The sequence below is a fragment of the Delphinus delphis genome, chromosome 18 (genome assembly GCF_949987515.2).
Source record: "Delphinus delphis chromosome 18, mDelDel1.2, whole genome shotgun sequence".
Taxonomy (NCBI): domain Eukaryota; kingdom Metazoa; phylum Chordata; class Mammalia; order Artiodactyla; family Delphinidae; genus Delphinus; species Delphinus delphis.
In genome coordinates, this window is record NC_082700.1 from 18,241,388 (window position 1) to 18,263,797 (window position 22,410).

The window sequence follows — 22,410 nt, forward strand, 5'->3', positions numbered from 1 at the left end:
AAGCTATCACTTCCACTACTGCACCCCTTCACTCATTCTCTAAATGAAAAGACCAAGACTCAGTGATTTCCCAGTTGAGTTTCCCCAGCTAGTTGGTGGGTTATATTAAGAGATCAACCAAAACCTGTGGGCTAGCATTCCCTCAAGCAATTTTAGTAGCCTCAGTTGTATCTGTGTTGTAAATCTACATTTTTACATACTGGTTTGCTTCCAAAGGAGAAAGGTAAGATTTTTCCCTCATTTTTGTGTCTCCAGAATATAGCATATAATAGGTACTTAATGAAAGGCCAGTAAATTAGTACTGTGTATACATCAAAATGTATATCAGAAGATACTGAGAAGATATATAAATGAACCTTTACTGAAAAAGTAAGCTTTAAGACAAATCTTAAAAAACTGCGGAATATGAGTTAGTTCTGAAGATGCATATGAGCATTTCAGGAAGTGAGAATGTAGAAATGATTTATGTCTCAGCGACAGTAAAAGGATGAACTTAAGTATATCAGAAGACTGTATTAGAAAGCAGTGTGAAACAGTATACATACAATGAAGTCAATTTAGTAAAAATAAAAAATATGTATTTGTCTTATGGGTATAATGGGTGATACTTATTTTTGTCTTTAAAATTTTCTTTACTTTCCATTTGCCTCCAAATGAGCGTGGTAATGTGATCAGGAAAAAAAACTCAACAAATGGCATGAGGGTGATAGGTGAAGAGATTTGACATTGAAAGGAAGAATATGTTAATACACTAGTTGGAAATTTAAGTTTAATTCTACAGGGGCCACTGTAGTGTGTGATATTTAAACTGTTTAAGGAATCCTGATCATAAGGCTGAGAGGGATTGAGGGAGTTGGGCAGGACAAGGGCTCTTGCTGAATTATGAGGCCCTGGTATAATTTTCATGGATCACTTAAAAAGTGACTTTTTATTTTAATAAAAGTTGGCAGGCAAAAAAAAAAAAAGTCTTCCAAGAGTTTAAAGCTTGGGGACCAAAATGATGTTAGTGTTTATGATCCTGACGAATGAGGAAGAAGTTGGAGAGGAGAGACTGGGAAGGAAGACGATGAGATCAAATTTTCAATTTTGTTTTAGATGTTGGGAAGATATCTAAACAGGGAGACATCCTATAGGTAACTGTAGACTCAGGACTGAAGAAAACAGATACATCTGCTAGAGCTGATTTTAAAAGTTTTATAGATCTAAGTGAAGCTATTCTAAAAGTCTCAAGCTCAAGATAGCTGGGTTAGGCCTTAGAATGAGAAATAAGAATTAAAATGAGTAACACCATTTCCACCACCCCCTTTCATATTGACAAGATAAATTCTGTGACCCTAATAAACAAGAGGGCAAGTAAAAACTCTAATAAATTTATAATGTTTTGGTCCATAGCTATTGCTCACAGATAGTATTACATACAATTAAAACAGAAGAAAAACTAAAATATCCCCTTTATATTTGCTATCAATAACTATCCATTTACTTAGGCAGAATGTGGCAAATATAAATTAATGCAGATTTGTAGTTAAGAGGATGGCAGGTAAGACATTAATGTTTTCACTTTCTTTGCACTTTAACTGAGAAATGCAGACTAAAACTTAAGCTTGGAAAGTCTGTGCATATCTAGCTGGCCAAGAACTTTGAAACAGTACACCACCTGCAACAGAATTTACAGGAAACCTTTATAGAAAGCTTATCGAGTTTCATAAATTGGTATTTATCCTTACTTTAGCTTTGTGAATATATTTACACCATGGAGAAAATAACAACTGTGGAATTGGGGCCAATAAGACTGAAATCACTATTTTACCTATTTATATCTACCTCTATATCTACATTCTAAAAATCTATTTGGTTGGTGAGATTAATTTACCAAGTACCCATACTAAAATTCAAGACAGTCCTTGTTGTTACCTTTTAAGGACAAGTATACATGTTTACTACCAAAGACAACCACTTTTGAAGCGTCATTATAGAGGAACAAAAATTCTGTTTATTTCTACTTTCTGTGTACATTACATATCCACAGTCTTATCTTATAATGAGTCATAATACAGTCTGTATTATTTATAGAAATTAGTGTAAGACAGTGATTTCAGCAATACATTACTATTAGACTGAATGCAGACTTACTCAAAACTTTCCTAAGATTTATTATAGATTTGACTGCATTTAAAAGTAATTAGAGTTGACCCTTGGACAACACGGGTTTGAACTGTAAGCGCCCACTTATACACAGATTTTTTTTTCAATAAGTACAATCTACAGTACTACACAACCAGAGGCTGGCCAAATCCATGAATGTGGAACAGCGAACACGGAGGGCTGACCGTAAAGTTCTATGTGGTTTTTCCACTGCACTGGGGAAAAACCAGTGCTCCTAACCCTTGTGGTGTTCAAGGGTCAACTGTATTCATTAAGACAAATAATAAGGCATATGTTGTCATATAATTTGGCACATATGGTCACATAATGTGATCCTTCTGTAACTTATGAATGTATTATTGCAAATAATTATTTCCTAGTGATCAATAAATGAAGGGAACAGTAAAAACCCTCAAAAACAACTGAATATGGACAAATAACCACGTAATTCGTCTCTACCATTCTTCCCCTCTATTATTGTCCAGGGAGTTGTAAGTGAACTTGGAGCTTTTAGAGCAACCTTTTTTTTGAATTTAATTTTTTTTTAATACAGCAGGTTCTTATTAGTCATCAATTTTATACACATCAGTGTATACATATCAATCCCAATCGCCCAATTCAGCACACCACCATCCCCACCCGCCACTGCTTTCCCCCCTTGGTGTCCATACATTTGTTCTCTACATCTATGTCTCAACTTCTGCCCTGCAAACCGGTTCACCTGTACCATTTTTCTAGGTTCCACATATATACGTTAATATACGATATTTGTTTTTCTCTTTCTGACTTACTTCATTCTGTATGACAGTCTCTAGATTCATCCACATCTCTACAAATGACCCAGTTTCGTTCCTTTTTATGGCTGAGTAATATTCCATTGCATATATGTACCAAATCTTTATCCATTCGTCTGTCGATGGGCATTTAGGTTGCTCCCATGACCTGGCTATTGTAAATAGTGCTGCAATGAACATTGGGGTGCATGTGTCTTTTTGAACTATGGTTTTCTCTGGGTATACGCCCAGTAGTGGGATTGCTGGGTCATATGGTAGTTCTGTTTTTAGTTTTTTAAGGAACCTCCATACTGTTCTCCATAGTGGCTGTATCAGTTTACATTCCCACCAACAGTGCAAGAGGGTTCCCTTTTCTCCACACCCTCTCCAGCATTTCTTGCTTTGTAGGTTTTCTGATGATGCCCATTCTAATCAGTGTGATGTGATACCTCATTGTACTTTTGATTTGCATTTCTCTAATAATTCGTGATGTTGAGCACCTTTTCATGTGCTTCTTGGCCATCTGTATGCCTTCTTTGGAGAGACGTCCATTTAGGTCTTCTGCCCATATTAGGATTGGGTTGTTTTTTTAATATTGAGCTGCATGAGCTGTTTATATATTTTGGAGATTAATCCTTGGTCCAATGATTCGTTTGCAAACATTTTCTCCCATTCTGAGGGTTGTCTTTTTGTCTTGTTTATGGTTTTCTTTGCTGTGCAAAAGCTTTGAAGTTTCATTAGGTCCCATTTGTTTATTTTTAAATTTCCATTACTCTAGGAGGTGTATCAAAAAATATCTTGCTATGATTTATGTCAAAGAGTGTTCTTCCTATGTTTTCCTCTAAGAGTTTTATAGTGTCCATTCTTACATTCAGGTCTCGAATCCATTTTGAGTTTACGTCTGTGTATGGTGTGAGGGAGTGCTCTAATTTCATTCTTTTACATGTAGCTGTCCAGTTTTCCCAGCACCACTTATTGAAGAGACTGTCTTTTCTCCATTGTATATCCTTGCCTCCATTGTATATCCTTGCCTCCTTAGTCATAGATTAGTTGACCATAGGTGCGTGGGTTTATCTCTGGGCTTGCTATCTTGTTCCATTGATCTATATTTCTGTTTTTGTGCCAGTACCAATATTGTCTTGATTACTGCAGCTTCATAGTATAGTCTGAAGTCAGGGAGTCTGATTCCTCCAGCTCCATTTTTTTCCCTCAAGACTGCTTTGGCTATTTGGGGTCTTTTGTGTCTCCATACAAATTTTAAGATTTTTTGTTCTAGTTCTGTAAAAAGTGCCATTGGTAATTTGATAGGGATTGCATTGAATCTGTACATTGCTTTGGGTAATATAGTCATTTTCACAATATTGATTCTTCCAATCCAAGAACATGGTATATCTCTCTATCTGTTGGTATCATCTTTAATTTCTTTCAACAGTGTCTTATAGTTTTCTGAATACAGGTCTTTTGTCTCCCTAGGTAGGTTTATTCCTAGGTATTTTATTCTTTTTGTTGCAGTGGTAAATGGGAGTGCTTCCTTAATTTCTCTTTCAGATTTTTCATCATTAGTGTATAGGAATGCAAGAGATTTCTGTGCATTAATTTTGTATCCTGCAACTTTACCAAATTCATTGATTAGCTCTAGTAGTTTTCTGGTGGCATCTTTAGGATTCTCTATGTATAGTATCATGTCATCTGCAAACAGTGACAGTTTTACTACTTCTTTTCCAATTTGTATTCCTGTTATTTCTTTTTCTTCTCTGATTGCCATGGCTAGGACTTCCAAAACTATGTTGAATGACAGTGGTGAGAGTGGACATCCTTGTCTTGTTCCTGATCTTAGAGGAAATGCTTTCAGTTTTTCACCATTGAGAATGATGTTTGCTGTGGGTTTGTCATATATGGCCTTTACTATGTTGAGATAGGTTCCCTCTATGCCCACCTTCTGGAGAGTTTTTATCATGAATGGGTATTGAATTCTGTCAAAAGCTTTTTCTGCATCTATTGAGATGATCATATGGTTTTTATTCTTCAAATTAATATGGTGTATCACATTGATTGATTTGCGTATACTGAAGAATCCTTGCATCCCTGGGATAAATCCCACTTGATCATGCTGTATGATCCTTTTAATATGTTGTTGGATTCTGTTTGCTAGCAGTTTGTTGAGGATTTTGCGTGTATATTCATGAGCGATATTGGTCTGTAATTTTCTTTTTTTGTACTATCTTTGTCTGCTTTTGGTATCAGGGTGACGGTGGCCTCACAGAATGCATCTGGGAGTGTTCCCTCCTCTGCAATGTTTTGGAAGAGTTTGAGAAGGATGGGTGTTAGCCCTTCTCTGAATATTTGATAGAATTCACCTGTGAAGCCATCTGGGCCTGGACTTTTGTTTGTTGGAAGATTTTAATCACAGTTTCAATTCATTACTTGTGACTGGTCTGTTCATTTTCTATTTCTTCCTGGTTCAGTCTTGGAAGGTTATACCTTTCTAAGAATTTGTCCATTTCTTCCAGGTTGTCCACTTTGTTGGCATAGAGTTGTTTGTAGTAGTCTCTCAGGATGCTTTGTATTTCTGCGGTGTTTGTTGTAACTTCTCCTTTTCCATTTCTAATTTTATTGATTTGAGTCCCCTCCCTCTTTTTCTTGATGAGTCTGGCTAATGGTTTATCAATTCTGTTTATCTTCTCAAAGAAACAGCTTTTAATTTTATTGATCTTTGCTATTGTTTTCTTTGTTTCTATTTCATTTATTTTCTGCTCTGATGATTTCCTTCCTTCTGCTAACTTTGGGTTTTGTTTGTTCTTCTTTCTCTAGTTCCTTTAGATGTAAGGTTAGGTTGTTTATTTGAGATGCTTCTTGTTTCTTGAGGTAGGCTTGTATAGCTATAAATTTCCCTCTTCGAACTTCTTTTGCTGCATCCCATAGGTTTTGGATCATGTGTTTTGTCATTTGTCTCTAGGTATTTTTTGATTTTCTCTGTGATTTCTTCAGTGATCTCTTGGTCATTTAGTAACGTACTGTCTAGCCTCCATATGTGTGTGTGTGTTTTACGTTTTTTCCCCCTGTAATTGATCTCTAATCTCATAGTGTTGTGGTCAGAAAAGATGCTTGACATGATTTCAATTTTCTTAAATTTACTGAGGCTTGACCTGTGACCCAAGATGTGACCTATCCTGGAGAATGTTCCGTGCACACTTGAGAAGAAAGTGTAATCTGTTTTTGGATGGAATGTCCTATAAATATCAATTAAATCTATCTGGTCTGTTGTGTCATTTACAGCTTGTGTTTCCTTATTTATTTTCTGTTTGGATGATCTGTCCATTGGTGTAAGTGAGGTGTTAAAGTCCCCCACTATTATTGTGTTACTGTCGATTTCCTCTTTTACGGCTGTTAGCAGTTGCCTTATGTATTCAGGTGATCCTATGTTGGGCGCATATATATTTATAATTGTTATATCTTCTCCTTGGATTGCTCCCTTGATCATTATGTAGTGTCATTCTTTATTTTAAAATCTATTTTATCTGATATGAGTATTGCTACTCCAGCTTTCTTTTGATTTCCATTTGCATGGAATATCTTTTTCCATCCCCTCACTTTCAGTGTGAATATGTCCCTAGGTCTGAAGTGGGTCTCTTGTAGACGGCATATATATGGGTCTTGTTTTTATATCCATTCAGCAAGCCTGTGTCCTCTGGTTGGAGCATTTAATCCATTCACGTTTAAGGTGATTATCGATATGTATGTTCCTATTACCATTTTCTTAATTGTTTTGGGTTTGTTTTTGTAGGTCCTTTTCTTCTTTTGTGTTTCCCACTTAGAGAAGTTCCTTTAGCATTCGTTGTAGAGCTGGTTTGGTGGTGCTGAATTCTCTTAGCTTTTGCTTGTCTGTAAAGCTTTTTATTTCTCCATCAAATCTGAATGAGATCCTTGCCCGGTAGAGTAATCTTGGTTGTAGGTTCTTCCCTTTCTTTCATCATTTTAAGTATATCATGCCACTCCCTTCTGGCTTGTAGAGTTTCTGCTGAGAAATCAGCTGTTAACCTTATGGGAGTTCCCTTGTATGTTATTTGTCATTTTTCCCTTGCTGCTGCTTATCCTGTATGGGACTTGCTGCGCTTCCTGGACTTGGGTGGCTATTTCCTTTCCCATGTTAGGGAAGTTTTCGACTATAATGTCTTCAAATATTTTCTCGGGTCCTTTATCTCTCTCTTCTTCTTCTGGGACCCCTATAATGCGAATGTTGTTGTGTTTAATGTTGTCCCAGAGGTCTCTTAGGCTGTCTTCATTTCTTTTCATTTTTTTTTCTTTATTCTGTTCCATGGCAGTGAATCCACCATTTGGTCTTCCAGGTCACTTATCCGTTCTTCTGCCTCCGTTATTCTGCTATTGATTCCTTCTAGTGTAGTTTTCATTTCAGTTATTGTGTTGTTCACCTACCTCTTTGTTTGTTCTTTAATTCTTCTAGATCTGTGTTAAACATTTCTTGCATCTTCTCGACCTTTGCCTCCATTCTTTTTCCGAGGTCCTGGATCATCTTCACTATCATTATTCTGAATTCGTTTTCTGGAAGGTTGCCTCTCTCCACTTCATTTAGTTGTTTTACTGGGGTTTTATCATGTTCCTTCATGTGGTATGTAGCACTCTGCCTTTTCATCTCATCTGTCTTTCTGTGAATGTGGTTTTTGTTCCATAGGCTCTGCAGTACTGTAGTTCTTCTTGTTTCTGCTGTCTGTCCTCTGGTGGATGAGGCTATCTCTAGAGCAATTCTGAAATTTCCGGTGCTTAAGCACCACTTGGAACTTAAGAACAAAGAAACAAAACCAGCAAAAGAAAAACAGAGTTGTGGGTTCCACTCCTAGACATTCAGATTTATTTGGTCTGCAGGCCACTCTGAGGAACAACTGTTTTTGAGAATCTCAAGTTCAGAAGTTTAAGAATGGAAGAAATTGTATAGAATCCAACAGGCCACTGTCCCAGCAACTGTTCTCCTACATTGCCAACAATACCCTAATTTTGGATGGGGTATCCAAAGTACAGCCCCTGTACTAGGAGAAGCTGGCGAGGCTTAAGTCCAGAGGTGGGCCCTGGCTGGCTTAAGCCCTGGCACAGTCACTGCTTCAGGGATGACTTTGTAACCCAAGTGCTATCTTTTCCCTGAATGTGAATAAGGAAGTGTAAGTTCCCCATGGCAGGCACTGAACACTGAGAGAAACTATGTCCCTGATGACTTCATTAAGCTCCTCAATCAACCTACCTACCTACAGGCTTCTCCCTAAGAGGATTTATACTTTATAAGCCAATTTGAAATTTTTTTAAATTAATTTATTTTTTAAGTTATTTTTGGCTGCATTGGGTCTTTGTTGCTGCATGCAGGCTTTCTTTTTTCTAGTTGTGGCGAGTGGGGGCTACTCTTCCTTGCAGTGCGCAGGCCTCTCATTGTGGTGGCTTCTCTTGTTGCGGAGCATGGGCTCTAGGCGCGTGGGCTTCATTAGTTGTGGCACGTGGGCTCAGTAGTTGTGGCTCACACACTCTAGACCACAGGCTCAGTAGTTGTGGCGCACAGGCTTAGTTGCTCTGCGGCATGTGGGATCTTCCCGGACCAGGGCTCGAACCTGTGTCCCGTGCATTGGCAGGTGGATTCTTAACTAGTGTGCCACCAGGGAAGCCCCTATAAGCCAATTTGTATTAATTTTTCTGGTATTTGTAACATTAATGAGCTTGGACACAAGAACTCTCTTAGGTACAGACTCCCAGATGGTGCTTATCTGCTTTGACAGTGGTTCTACTGTCCCCCAATATTTTCACTTCACCCTGTTATACCACTTGAAATGCTGCTTTTGGTTTAAAAGCACTTGCTTTAAAAAATGTATACACTTCTGGGAAGATTAAAGAGCCAGCAGACACTCGACTTTTGACATGAATTTTCCCAAGGAAAGAGTCTTTTTCCTAATGGCAATAAGGTCAGTTATACTGTGTATATGAGAATTATGATGTATGTGAGAGAGGGAGGCAAGAGTCAGAGGAAGAGTGTAATTTTAGAGAACGGGGCCAAGCCTCAGGGAGGTGCTGCAGAGCAGGGCACAGAGCAGCAAGAAGGCAGCAAGAGTTGGTGAAAGCCACTGACTGATCAAAGAGGGATGAAGCAAGGGAAGAATGTAAAGAAATCAGTATGTTTCTAAGTTTGGCCCAGGTCGTAAGTACTGGCTGCTGCTAGGCTAATTTGCTTCCAGGTCCCCAAACCCAGCAACACTACAGGTTAAACAGTTTTTAAATAGGCTAGCCTAGAAACTCAACCACCAACTTATAAATAATAATCCTCTTCTTAAAAACATCAACAGTTCCTACTGCTGTAGAATGAATAAGACTTGGCCTCCTCCACTACACACTCCAATCTTTTTTTTTAGCTTTATTTTTTATTAGTAATCTATTTTATATATATTAGTGCATATATGTCAATCCCAATCTCCCAGTTCATCCCACAAGCATACCCCCTGCTTTCCCCCACTGTACACACTCCATTCTTGAGCCTTACTCAAGTCATACTTGAGAGTTCATGGTTCCTCCTAAGCTCATCAACTCCCCAAATAGACTCCCTTTAATGATAATCCTTTTGGAAAACATTCCAAAGTCCAGCTGGAAAAAAAAATCATTCCTTTTAACAAAGTATGTTTTATCTTTATCATGATCTTTTATTTGCTTATACAGAATGTCATGATTATGAAATTTCTGCTTGCTTGCTAACGTCTAATAAACAACTTTCTTGAAATCAGAACAGTAACTTATTAATAATGTAGCCCCCTCAGATTCTTCATATGTAGTATTTAATACATGTGTGTTGAATAGCAAGTCAATTTTAAGTAAAATATTAAAATCCCATGAATGAGATTGAACTCTTAAAAAATGACCTTTAAACTTCTGGAATGCAACTTGCCAATAAATCATAAAATTTTATAAACATTTAAGAGATTTAGATGAGCATATATATGATGAAGTTCTAAGGAAATCAGTATTTTAAGTTTTACAGTATGCTTACAATCTAAAGTAAAATTGATGATAGGGTTAATTTAGCTTTTAAGTTAAATTAGAATTAGCACTGCTGTTTCATGTAGTGATATGTTTATTAAAATTCATATACTACTCAAATGTGGGGTCCCTATTTCCTTTAAATATGTAATGAAATTACATTTTCTTTAATATTAATTTTGTTTCCTCCTTGGAAGGAAACCTACTTATCTATAAATCATATTCAAGTCTAATTATCATGTCAATTTGCAGATGGCTTAATAAAGAAAAACAATCACATGCCAAATTTAATCCAGCTCTTTGGGGCCTTTTGTAATTTTGGTTAAGAAATTATGCTTCCATATTTAGCAAAATTGAAAGGAAAAAATTATACCTTATTGAAAGGTAGTCTATTATTAATAGTTATAAGAGCAGAAGAGTGAAATAAAACAGATGAATGATTTTTTAATAGTGAGAAAAGAAAATACAAAATAAGAAACTAAAATGAAAACAACCCAGCTTAAAAGCTCTCAAAATCAAGAAGAGTAACAGCAAAAAGGAAGAAGCAGATGAAATGCTTACAGAAATAAGGCTTTTGAGTTGCATAAAAACTTCTTTATAAAAGTCATAATGACACTGACAGCTGCCCACTTCATCGGCTATTCACTGTTTACCAGGAACCTATCTTTGAAATTTTACCAGGAAGGTGATACTTCCTCTAGGCTTCCATAATAACTGTGTCAATGGTCATATTTACAACACTGCATTATAACTATGACTATTACTAACATTGTAAAAGCCTCTTCAATGTTGTCTCTGCATCTGTCCTCATCCTACTCTGGTCACAATAATCTTGTGTCTGATCATGTGCCTACTCTGGTCAAAATCCTCCACTGGCTTCTCATTTTACATGGAGTAAAAGTCAGAGTATGACCTATAATGCCCTACACGATCTCCATGCCTGCTCACAGACCCCCTACCATTAAAGCCCTGACTTCATTTATTATTCCTTCCTTTGCTCATGCCGCCCCAGCCATAGTGGCCTTCGTCTTGTACAGTAAATTTAACAAGCATGCTCCTGCCTCAGGGCCTTTGCACCTACTGTTTCTGCTTCTTGAAACACTCTTCTCCCCATATTCACTTCCTTGGGGTCTCTGTTCAAATGTCACCTGACGGCCCTATATAAAATAGCACTAGCTGTCCCTCGCCCTAGTACTCCCTAATCCTTCTATCCAGTTTTATTTTTTCTCTCTTGTGTTTATCACTATCTAACATATGATATACTGATGTGTTTATCTGCTTTTAGAATCTCTTTTTCTACTAGAATGTAAGCTGCACGGAGGCAAGGACTTTTTGTTCACTTGTATCCTGAGTGCCTGGCACAGAGTTCAATAAATACCTGTCAAATGAACGAATACTCTGTTTAAGTGCAGTTCACACCCCAAAGATTTTGAATCCTGATATACTGTGTAGTTACTATTTTTTGGCACATAGTAAGCACTGAACAAATGTTTTTGAATTAGGAAGATAAAGGTAGTCAAATCCTGCATTGAAAATACATAAAAATGAAAAAGGTGAAAGTGTGTATCTATAGAATTATATTTTGGCACATACCTGTTTGAATTCTGAATCTTTTCCCACCATAACTTGAAGACTGTAAATAACTGGATCACCTTTCATTGGCTGTAAACACTCCCATGTAATTTCACAAACGTGATCATTTACCTTCTCTATTTTGGGGGCTGTAGAGAACAAATATAAATAAAATCTGCTCTACTTGATTTTTAACGTGGCACATCACACAGACACTTGTTTCAATCAAAATCAACAGACTTTAAAACATAGTTACAAACTAGTGAATTTTTGAAATTTTCAGAGAAACGGTCAATGGCTAACTCTTATCATCTCCAGGCCATACAATCTACAAGCACTCCAATGGCCAGACTGATTAAAAGATCTGTAAAGATAAGTACTATTTTCCCTGAGCTAAAACAAGCCAATGGCAGTTCTACAACATCTTTTATGGTACTTCAAAGAGCATAACTAGAACATGAAATTTTATAATTTAAGAAATCTTCTAAGAGAATGAGTTGAAAAATACACCTAGCTGCCTGACCACATATATGACTGCCTCACTCAATAGTGGGGTACAAAGGTGTTAAAATCAGCAATCTTCTTAAGGTAAAGAGACACTAAACCAGATGAGGGAACAGAAAAATAACTCAGTGAAATCCATCAGCATTATTAGAAAGACTATTCAAAGAACAGTCTTGCTAACTATGGATCTGCTTAACAAATGATACATTCAAGTATATGATCCAGGACACTGTACCAGAAATCTTTGTAATTTGTCCTCAGAGGGTGAGGAATTTTAGTATTTTTTACTTTCCAGGGTCATTTTAAAGTAAGAACCCTGCTGAAATTAATTTTAAATATATAATATATACACAAATGTGTATGTGTATGTAAATTTGATTTAAAAATTCAAGTTAACTAAGTATTTATTTATGTTTTGCTAAACAGATGACCTGGCTTTCTCCCTGAAATCCGAATGAAAACAGCAATGACTCAAAACAACCAGAATTGTGATTTTTTTTCTTTAAGTAACAATAGTGGAAACAGCAAACAACCCTATTAGAAAACGAGCCTACCTATTCAGTTTAGTACTTTTATGTTTATTAAAAAGATCAGTGACAAAAACCAGCACTTGTCTGATTATCAATATGCCAGATAAAATAGCTTTTATTATTAAGTGACAGTCCCAGTAGGTAGGCTTGTCTAATTTCCTTTTTATAATTTAAATGTTGGACACATCCTGGATGATAATTTTCTTTTTTTTTTTTTTTTTTGCGGTACACGGGCCTCTCACTGTTGTGGAGCACAGGCTCCAGACACGCAGGCTCAGCGGCCATGGCTCACAGGCCCAGCCGCTCCGCGGCATGTGGGACCTTCCTGGACCGGGGCACGAACCTGTGTCCCCTGCATCAGCAGGTGGACTCTCAACCACTGCGCCACCAGGGAAGCCCCCTGGATGATAAATTTTAATAGTACAAAAGTACTTTATGAAAAGTGCATTTAATTTATTATTAAAGAAAATAACTTGAGGATGTATAACTTACCTTTCAGGGCAGCTGGGACAGATTTTGGAGTAGTGAAAATATATTCTTGGGAAAGAGGACCTTCCCCCGCTTCATTACAAGCTTGAATACAGAATTTATAAGATGTCGACTCATTAAGTCTTTGTACTTTGTATGTATGGCATGGACCTCTGTACAGGGATATAAACCTAAAATGGAAATGACTCCTATGAAAAATAAACCTTGACTACCTTATGAAAAACGTTTAAAAACCACTAAAAAAAAAAATACAGTTCAGACATTATTTAGGAGTAGTAAGTTACTCCTAGGAGTAATAAGTTACTCCTAGAATTTAATGCCAGGAATGGTTTGTCACACAATAAATCTGTGTTTTTTCGGCAGATGATGAAAATCACAGAATTAGTAAATTTCCCAATTTGACATGGTTTCCTGAAAATTTATTGCTAAATTTTTCTCTTCAGGCTTCTGGTATAAGCTTTGTTTCTGACTGCTGTTTTTTAATGTTTACATTTTAAAGGATACTCAGTACATCACAATTTTCAATATAAATTATTTCTAACTAGAGTCATAGGCATACAATTTGTCACATAAAAAAGAGAATTCCCTTTCCCAGGCATAATTTTAATTGATTTGGTGAGGTTTTCTTAAGATTTACATAACAGTATGAGATAATATATAATTTCCCATAAATTATCCACTTGAACTGTTCAATGGAAAGTTTAACATCATATATGTTATCCGTATGCTGAATGTTCCCCAAATTTTTGATTGGCTATTTAAAAAACTTTTGGAAGCTGAGGAATGAATAATGAATACTCATATAGTTCTAACAGTCTGAAAACTGTAGTTAGATTAAAAATGAAGAAATATTTAATAATCTTTAGTAAGAGTATTTCCAAGAAGCAGTAATTAGATAAGCCTTGCCTTTTGAATCTCCAATTTTTTTTTTTTTTTTTTTTTTTTTAATGATAGGAAAACAACCAGTGGCAAAACCACTGTCGAAAAAAGGTGAACGATGATAAAACCTGTGGTCAGGGAACAGCTGAGGTAGCATTCTGACATGATCCCACAGCAAGTGTAAAGAGTTGTGAAAAGTAAAAAGAAAGTAACTAAAGATATTAAATTGATTTAGTGCATTAAGTTTATATGGTAAATTTACAGTATCATAAAACGTTTTAATTTATTTATTTTCCACAGCCAAAGACCATACCCCATACCCTACAACAATTCTCTAGATGCTAGCTAAATATTAATTACGGCTAAAATTCTAAAATAAGAATATAAACTAATATAATCTATACTTAATAGAATCTTTGTTCTATTATCTTTCAACCAAACACCAATTAAACCTGTTTCCAGTAAACCTTCTTGCACTACCCCAAATGTAAATGCTAGAAAGGGGATAAAAATAAAGAATTAATTAACCTAACAGTAACAACATATATTAAAGATAAATGGCTATACCAAAAACCTGTGGCAAGGCAAAGAATTTCCTTCCAGAGATAAGGCTACAAACAGTACATAAAATTCTGCCAAGAACAAAGGTGAACATTCATAGAGGCACAGATTTCAGGAAATGATCAATACTATTTGCTCTGTGTAATGCTCTTACTGTTGATACAGTATGTTTAATTCTGTATGCTATTTTAAATGTGTAAGTACTTTTGATAGAGAGTACTTATATACAAGTACCTTGAATATTCCATTATTGAATACTTGGCTAAGATACAAACCCAACACAAAAAACAAAGTAATCTTGGGAAATACTGTCCCTGGTACTCTGAATCTATCAGACATACAAATTATTTCTAATAAACTGAGTGAAAAAGCAAACAAATAAGAAAAACCAACAAAAAAACCCACCAAATTCTTAAAAGATTAGAGTAACGGCTGTGAAAGATATATGGCATTGTTTATTTTGGACATAATATCAATAAATTACCCAGACTGGAATTTGAATAATTTACACCACACTTATTTGTAACACTATAATTCAAATGCATGATTTAGTGGGGTAAAATATGGCATGGATGTAACGAGACTGTAAAGGATGGTAGCACAGAGAAGAACCTGAGTAGCCAGGGGACTGGACTATTTATTCAGAGAGTCTAAGATCTGATGGTGAGGAAGTAAACTACTGCATTCACTTAGTGTGCAGTCCCTGTGAGGGTGTGGAGGAGGGTGAGATATAATCCCTGCCTTCAAGGATCTCAAAGGCCTTAAGCCAATCAATGATTTACTGTAAAAACTGCCTCTTGCTGGAAATAAGCACTGAAGAGATTATTTTCCAGCACAGATTACGTTTCTTTTACTAGCTTGAAGAGAGGAAATGGGTTAGAGATGAGAGCCAAATAATAGTTCCCCTAATTTTTTCTCTCTTGCATCACCCTCCCAATTATAAACAGAAAATCTTCATTATGTCTTCTGATGGCATACTTAAAAATTATTTATGAGACTTCTAACTCTGTTTTTTAAAACTTAATTTATTTCTATTGTTAAAAAAATTTATGTACTTAAGACCTGAGAAACTATATAAAGAAGCAATTAGAAACACCTACCTTCCATTCTTATCCTCCATCTGAAGGTGGTACTGAACAGAATCTGTTGACAATGTCTTTGGGGTTCCTTCTCCCCACTTCAGTTTAAGGTTCTGGTGGCTGAAGGCAACACATTCCAGACGAGGTGGATCAGGAGGGAGGGGTTTAGTTTTTAATTTTATCATGTGGCTGAAAGGACCAGCTCCAAGGCTATTCAAGGCTTGAATTCGTATTCTAAGTGCCATATTAAAAAAAAAAGAAAAAGTTTAGTTTATGATTATTCTATTTAAAGTGTCCCTCTGGTCTAGGCAAAAATTAACATAGTTTTTACTGTGTACCTGTATGTTGTATCTGGTTGCAAATTGTCTAGAATGTAGCTTGTAACCTTTCCCACAGTCAAGGGCTGTTTATCTCCAAAGTCTATGCTGTAGGCAAGGATTTCTGAACCATGATCACAAGGCTTTTCCCAGCTTACTGCAAGGCATGTAGACGGTGAATAATTGGGATTTTCTATATCATCATCACTTACTTCTTGAAGACAAGTCACAATACCAGGAACTGATGGTGGAGTCACACAGGCTACTACTTCACTGAAAGGGCCTGCACCCACAATACTCAGAGCCTACAAATTAACAGAGCCCAAAAGGTAAAGACGCGATCATGAAAATGCTCACAAGACGCAAAACTCTGGATAGAGTAAGTGACAAGGCCCTGACCGCCTTTACCTGGACTCTGCAATAATAGGTAGTTGCTGGTGAAAGTCCTTTTAATTCATAACTGAGACCGGGCCCACAGTAACATATCTGCATACTTCCTTCAACTCCTCCCCACTCCAATCGATATTCAGTGACATCAGTTCCATTACTCAAAGGGACCTTTAAATTAAGAAGAGGATAAAGGTCTTAAGTCCTGACATGATTAAATAGCTTTTGGGCAAAAATGTTCTTTACCTGAGCATATAAAAAACTGAATTGTTTTTGGATTTTTAAAAAATGTTTAACAGAATTTAAACTGTTCAATATTACATTTTTATTCATTAAGGCCACCTGAATTTAAGATTTGTCAAAAGTATAACTTTGTTTTCAATTAGAAGTAGAAATATCACTGAAACACTTTAGAAAGAGTACTTTAATGTAAATATACTTCAAAACAATTCTATTAAGTAATATAAATGTTAAATCGTACAAGGACATTTTCTTTGTTAAATTTCAAAGGAAAATGAAAATGTAATTATCATTATTGATTATTACTATATGCAATAAATATACTAGAGATAATAAACATAAGAGAAATAGTATTATAGTAATTCCTATGAATGTTTGCTCTGAACATTAAGCTCACCGTGGCTAAATATCTCAGTACCGAGACAAAGCCTTTGATAAAATACAAAGCACATCACAAACAAGAATCTAAATACTTGTAATGTAAATATACCTTATTTAAATGCTTCAAAGAGAAAAAAGAATTCACTTTTTACCAAGTGAATTTAACTAGGACTTACTCTTTGTATAATTTATGGAGATGAATGCACAGTGTCTTTATTCTTTTATATAAACTGTTTCAATCACTTAAATATAAGTCAAGGAAATTACAATACCTCCCAATTCACTTGTGCACAAGTTGCAGATCTCCATGTAACTTGAGGGGGCTTGCACTGATCTGGTGGTCCAGGGGCTGTAGTAATATCACATTTTTCTGAAAATGGTCCAAACTAGAAAAACAAATATTAACTAGTGTTTTCATTTTTCACCTATCAACTGCACAGCTCTCCATAAATATTCACAAAAAATCAAATTCATCATCCCTTTCCTTTAAGACTAATTGGACATAAAATTCTAAAAGAAATCACAGAAAGTAAAGATTTAATTAATGATCATGGAAGTAAATATGTGGGGTGTTTTATAGTTTCATTTACTATAGTTTCTTCACTTGCCCCTATTACTTCATGAATTGGTTTTTGTAAAAAGGGCGGGGCATTCAGCAATTGGGTTGGTCAAATAAATAAGAAAAAATTCTGTGAAGGGTGAAGAAATGGATACCAATTAAAGGCATGAGAGGTGATGGGCATAAATTATATCTTAAAATTTAGAATAGCTTTAGTAGGGTGTAAAAATTAAATTCTCTGGAAATACAGAGAAAAAATATTTACTTAAGATGATTTTGACAGGTTATCACAAACCTGAAAATATAGGTTAAAGACACTAGCACTAAAGATGTTAATCCCAGTGTACTGCAGCCTTGAGGGGCTGACAAGATCATGACTTCAGAAAGGAAGGAATGACGTACGTAAGGAATACCAACCAAGTGTATAAAACTGGCATGTAAGAAATTTAAAAGTAAGTAAGTTTACAGATATAATGAACTCAGTTGGAGAATGAGACATAAAACAGCAGTTTACTAAAATCTGAAATAATGGGGAGAGACTTGTCAGTTTAACTTTATGAAATTTTATACTGTAGTTTAAAGAAACACAGTGCTAACTCAGTTAAAGTAAGAAATCACTGCTTTGTCCTTACAGAAGTTTTAATTCAGAGGGACGGTAGGTGTCACAGTTGGGTGGAAAGGGCGCTGGCTCTGGGGTCTGAGGAAGTGGCTGGCCTCCACCACTTCTTCGTCTGTGTGACTGCTGGGGCAGCTATTAGCTTTTCTGAGCCCCAGCTTCCTCAGCAGTAAAATGGAGACATCACCTGTTTTGTCCATTTTATGGAGTTATACATACATAATATTTTTTTAAAAAAACCCACACAAAACCAGAATGCTTAGAATGTAAGTTTTCTCCTTTAGGCAAAAAATGAATCACAACTAGTTGCAAACTGAAAGTAAATGCTGCATTTAACCAGCCTCAAAACACTTAATAACTCTAAGTATTTCATCTTATGATCATGTTTCTACTCTTTTCACAAAGTAAACCCTATTAGCACTGCCTGAAAGGCAAGCTTTAGCTTAGCTAAAGTCCAAAGTGTCACATAGTGTAAGTGGGGTTTGAAAATACTGAGTGAGATTCTATAACAATTAAGTTATGGTATACACTGACTTCTCCCTTATTTATCAACAGAGGCTTATTAAAAATTGTAAAATTTGGAGTTGCATGTTGAAAGCAAAATGGTCAAATAATGGGTACAATGACGTATGTTATATGAAATACCACTGTGATTATAATTCAGTCAGCTCTGTCTTCGTACCCCCATTTTGTTAGCTGCACGCAGTCTGAAGCTGTAAGTCTTTCCAGGAAGAAGGCTGCTCACTGTACATTCCACTTCAGAACCTTGGTAAACTTCTCTGGGTTCATCTCTTTCTACAGGAGACATTTCCACACCATAGCAAGAAATGGGTGATCCACCATTGACCAAAGGGGGTCCTAAAGGTGGAAAGATTCATGCAATTTAGCAAGAGGAATATATTTAATACTAACTTAATTATAATTTATTACCAAAGTGAAAATTACCCCATCGTAACTGTATTTCTTTTGCTTTGGGTCTACCCTGTAATCTGGGAGGGAGGCATGGGCCAGGAGGCACAGCTGGAGTCTGCACAAGTAAAGATTCAGATACCTGCCAAAACAAAAGCAAAAACAAAACGAAAATGCCCCAAGCCAAATAATCAGACTGCTTTTGTTAGAGGAAAATAAGACAAACACAAAGATTGCACCAATAATTTGAAACTGTACTTGACTATCAACAGAAAAGGAATAAAGTTCTGAATAAAATCAAACCCAATTAAATCATTAAAACTCAAATTTTATACAGGCAAATAAAATAGACATGTATTATGTGACTACTAGATACAAAGAAAGTTACCAGAACCCCCCCGCCCCAAAAAAACCTCTCTTTTCTTCTTTCCATAATTAAAAAAAACAACAAAAAAACCCCTCCATATAACCTAATGGACATTATTTTTGATCATGTCCAAATGGCTCTACAAACCTCTTCTAAAAAAGGATGTTTTAACATTCTGTAAATGCTATCTGCTCTGTTTTCAGGAGGTTTAGACTATTTTGTCCACCTGACTGTATTTTTAACCTAAACATTAATTTATTTATTATTAAAAAAAATCTTTCCTTCTTTCTTTCACCCTAAAAATAATTTAAAAATCAGGTAAGTTTTCCCAAGTATTTGGCATCTTTCCAGGTATTTGGTATTACTTTTAATTTCTATGCTATTAAAAAAAATCTTTTAGTTTTATTTTAAAAAACTTTCTCTTAAAAACACTGACACAAACTCAGTGCCATATTCATTATCTGCACTGTATTAAGGTTTACACTTAAACTTATTCCAAACATAAATAAAATATTTGGTCATCACCTTATTCAGAAAGGCATTCATATAAGAATACTATAGATGCTATATTAGAAAGATAGGTGTTTTTTTGGTGGGGGGGGAGGGGAGTGGGGGTTTGCATTTATTTTAAACCTAGGAAGATTTTCTTATTAAAGAAAATGAAGCAATTGGATCCAAAGCCTGTTGGGCAGGACTTGCAACTCAGTTTCACAGTACTCTCATTTTCAACAAAATGCTTATAATTCATTAAAAAACCCTACTTTCATTGCATTAAATCCCATTTGAAAAATAATAACAATTATGAATGCTCCAAGAAACATTCTTGGTTGAATTCATTAAAAAACAAAAAAATCACTTCTATTGAAAAACATACTTCTCCAGAACATTACAAATGTCTCATATATAATCAATGGCACATATAAGTCCATTTTGGTTTTGGGGTCTCTAATAAGTGAAATAATTGTGAAACTTTTCTGAAATAAGTGGATATTTAGAATTTGTATTTAAACAGTAAATGGTATTTTATGGTTTGTCCTGATACACATAATTTACGGTACACTAAATAAGCCTACGATTATTTTGTTTCTATTTTTGTTAGGTAGGGTTATTATTGAGCATCATCTTAAAATTTATCTTTATAAAATTATCTGCAACGTTTTCATATATTTATTCTCCCAAAGCTAAACAGCAACCAGACAATAGATATTCACTGAATTTTGACCATAAGCTAAGTACTATATGTATTAGAATAGTGTGGTCACTATAAATTTAACCACCTACGTTATACATTTATGATTTATTTCAATAATTGAGGTGGCATCTGATGATCTCATCTCATTTGACCAAACTTGGAAAAAAAAATCTGCATGTAAGTATTACCGCACTCTGTCCTCCATCACTGATGCAGTAAACTCGAAAACGATAGAAACAGCCTGGATTCAGTCGATCGCAAAGATGTTCCCTAGTAGCTCCACTGTATATCATATCCCACTTGTTTCCTGTAAGGTGAAGAATTATGTTCAATCAGCTACCAGGTAATGTTTAACATTTTGGTATCATAGACACAGCAGGTATCCTAGCTTCATTCACTAGGTAAGTGTTTATGTAATTTGTCAGAAACAATTTAAGCCTGTTTTGAGTTTCCTGGAAATGATCTAATTTTCTTTATGTGTGCAGCTTCCTAGACAAATTTGCATGGCTTTGTTGAAGTGAAATATCTCTGTAACTCTGTACAGACTTTGGCTTAGATTGATAATTTACTTTTAATTAAACATTTTAAATGTGTTTACTGGGCCGGTAATAACATTATAACACACAAAGAATAGAAAGAACCAATACCATAGGAAGTTTAGTCTTAATTAAAAGACATCATTTTTTGCAAGGAAATAGGCCATTTGATAGAAATAAAGATTGTTAAATGTGTGATTCAAGAATAAATTTTACTAGACAAAGAATTTATTACTAAAACTAGTATAATGTAAGTTAAGTTTTAGAAGATGGTTTTTCTGATACATCTGGGTATAAATCTAACTGAGTAAGCTAACCTTCAGAAGACTTTAGGTATACTGGAACTGAGTAGTGCAAACAAAGGAGGGAAAAAAATAAGAAAATAATATAGCTATACAACAGCCTTGCATTTGAGTCACTGTATTTCTGGAGATTACAACTTAAAGTGGGTCATAATAGACAAAATCTTAAATGCTACAAACAAAGGAAAAAATCAAGAGGAAAAAAAAGAGATTATACAAAATTTAAAATCATGAAGAGTAAAGGTAGACTGGTATAAATATCAATTTTTAATAGATATTCTTACCATTAGAACCTTCTGCCATCTCTACTACATATTTATTGATGGCTGCCCCTCCATTGTCTTTTGGTGGGTCTATCCAAAGAAGCAAAAGTGTTATTAGGCAGAGTATACACAATTAAAAAAATCACATAAACTCATAATAGACAGAATACCAAACTCAGGATTGCTCTAAAAGAAAGAAGAATCACCTGCAATGATTTTTTAAAAAGTTAACTCCAGCATCTCATTTACTCTCATTTTTGCATAAGGTAGTACATAAGCAGGTGCTCAATTAATTTTTGTTTTAAATGAATAAGTGATTTTAATTTCTCGTGAAAACCAGGATGACAAGAAACTGTAGCTACAAGTTCAGTAATCTTTCATTTCACACATTGCTGCCCCTGCTCAAAGTTCTACAGTGGACCCCAAGTTCTTCCTCCATCAAATCTGAACTTAGTATGTGTGACTACAACGCCATCCTCAAACAGTAAATGAGTCTCACATTTCTTACTGAACTTACTTGAGCTAACAAATTTATTCAAGTATCTTAAAAATGATCTAAATATTCAAATCATTTTAATTAAATATAAAGGTAATGATATACAAGTATGCATAATATCTTACCCCAAGTTATTTTAAAACTATGTGAATGTATCTTTCCTTTAACTGAGGGCTTTACAGGTACTCCCGGTTTATCAGGGCATGTAGTAAATTCAACTACTTCACTTGGATTACTTTTACCTTCTGAGTTATAAGCAATAACCTATGATGAGAACACAAAGACATAAAATA

General features: G+C 35.3%; 1 protein-coding gene across 3 annotated transcripts in view; it reads right to left on the minus strand.

Annotated features, from left to right (window-relative positions):
• FNDC3A (fibronectin type III domain containing 3A) overlaps positions 1-22,410 on the minus strand; it is a 163,289-nt gene that overhangs the window by 3,292 nt on the left and 137,587 nt on the right. For all 3 annotated transcript variants that reach the window (XM_059996200.1, XM_059996201.1, XM_059996202.1), the window contains 11 exons: positions 22,243-22,381; positions 21,643-21,711; positions 20,709-20,827; positions 18,998-19,103; positions 18,735-18,910; positions 17,150-17,263; positions 16,278-16,427; positions 15,891-16,174; positions 15,574-15,786; positions 13,037-13,203; positions 11,532-11,659 (listed from right to left, as the gene is read on the minus strand). In XM_059996200.1, coding sequence (XP_059852183.1) covers positions 11,532-11,659; positions 13,037-13,203; positions 15,574-15,786; positions 15,891-16,174; positions 16,278-16,427; positions 17,150-17,263; positions 18,735-18,910; positions 18,998-19,103; positions 20,709-20,827; positions 21,643-21,711; positions 22,243-22,381 — 1,665 coding nt within the window. The remainder of the gene's footprint in view (positions 1-11,531; positions 11,660-13,036; positions 13,204-15,573; positions 15,787-15,890; positions 16,175-16,277; positions 16,428-17,149; positions 17,264-18,734; positions 18,911-18,997; positions 19,104-20,708; positions 20,828-21,642; positions 21,712-22,242; positions 22,382-22,410) is intronic.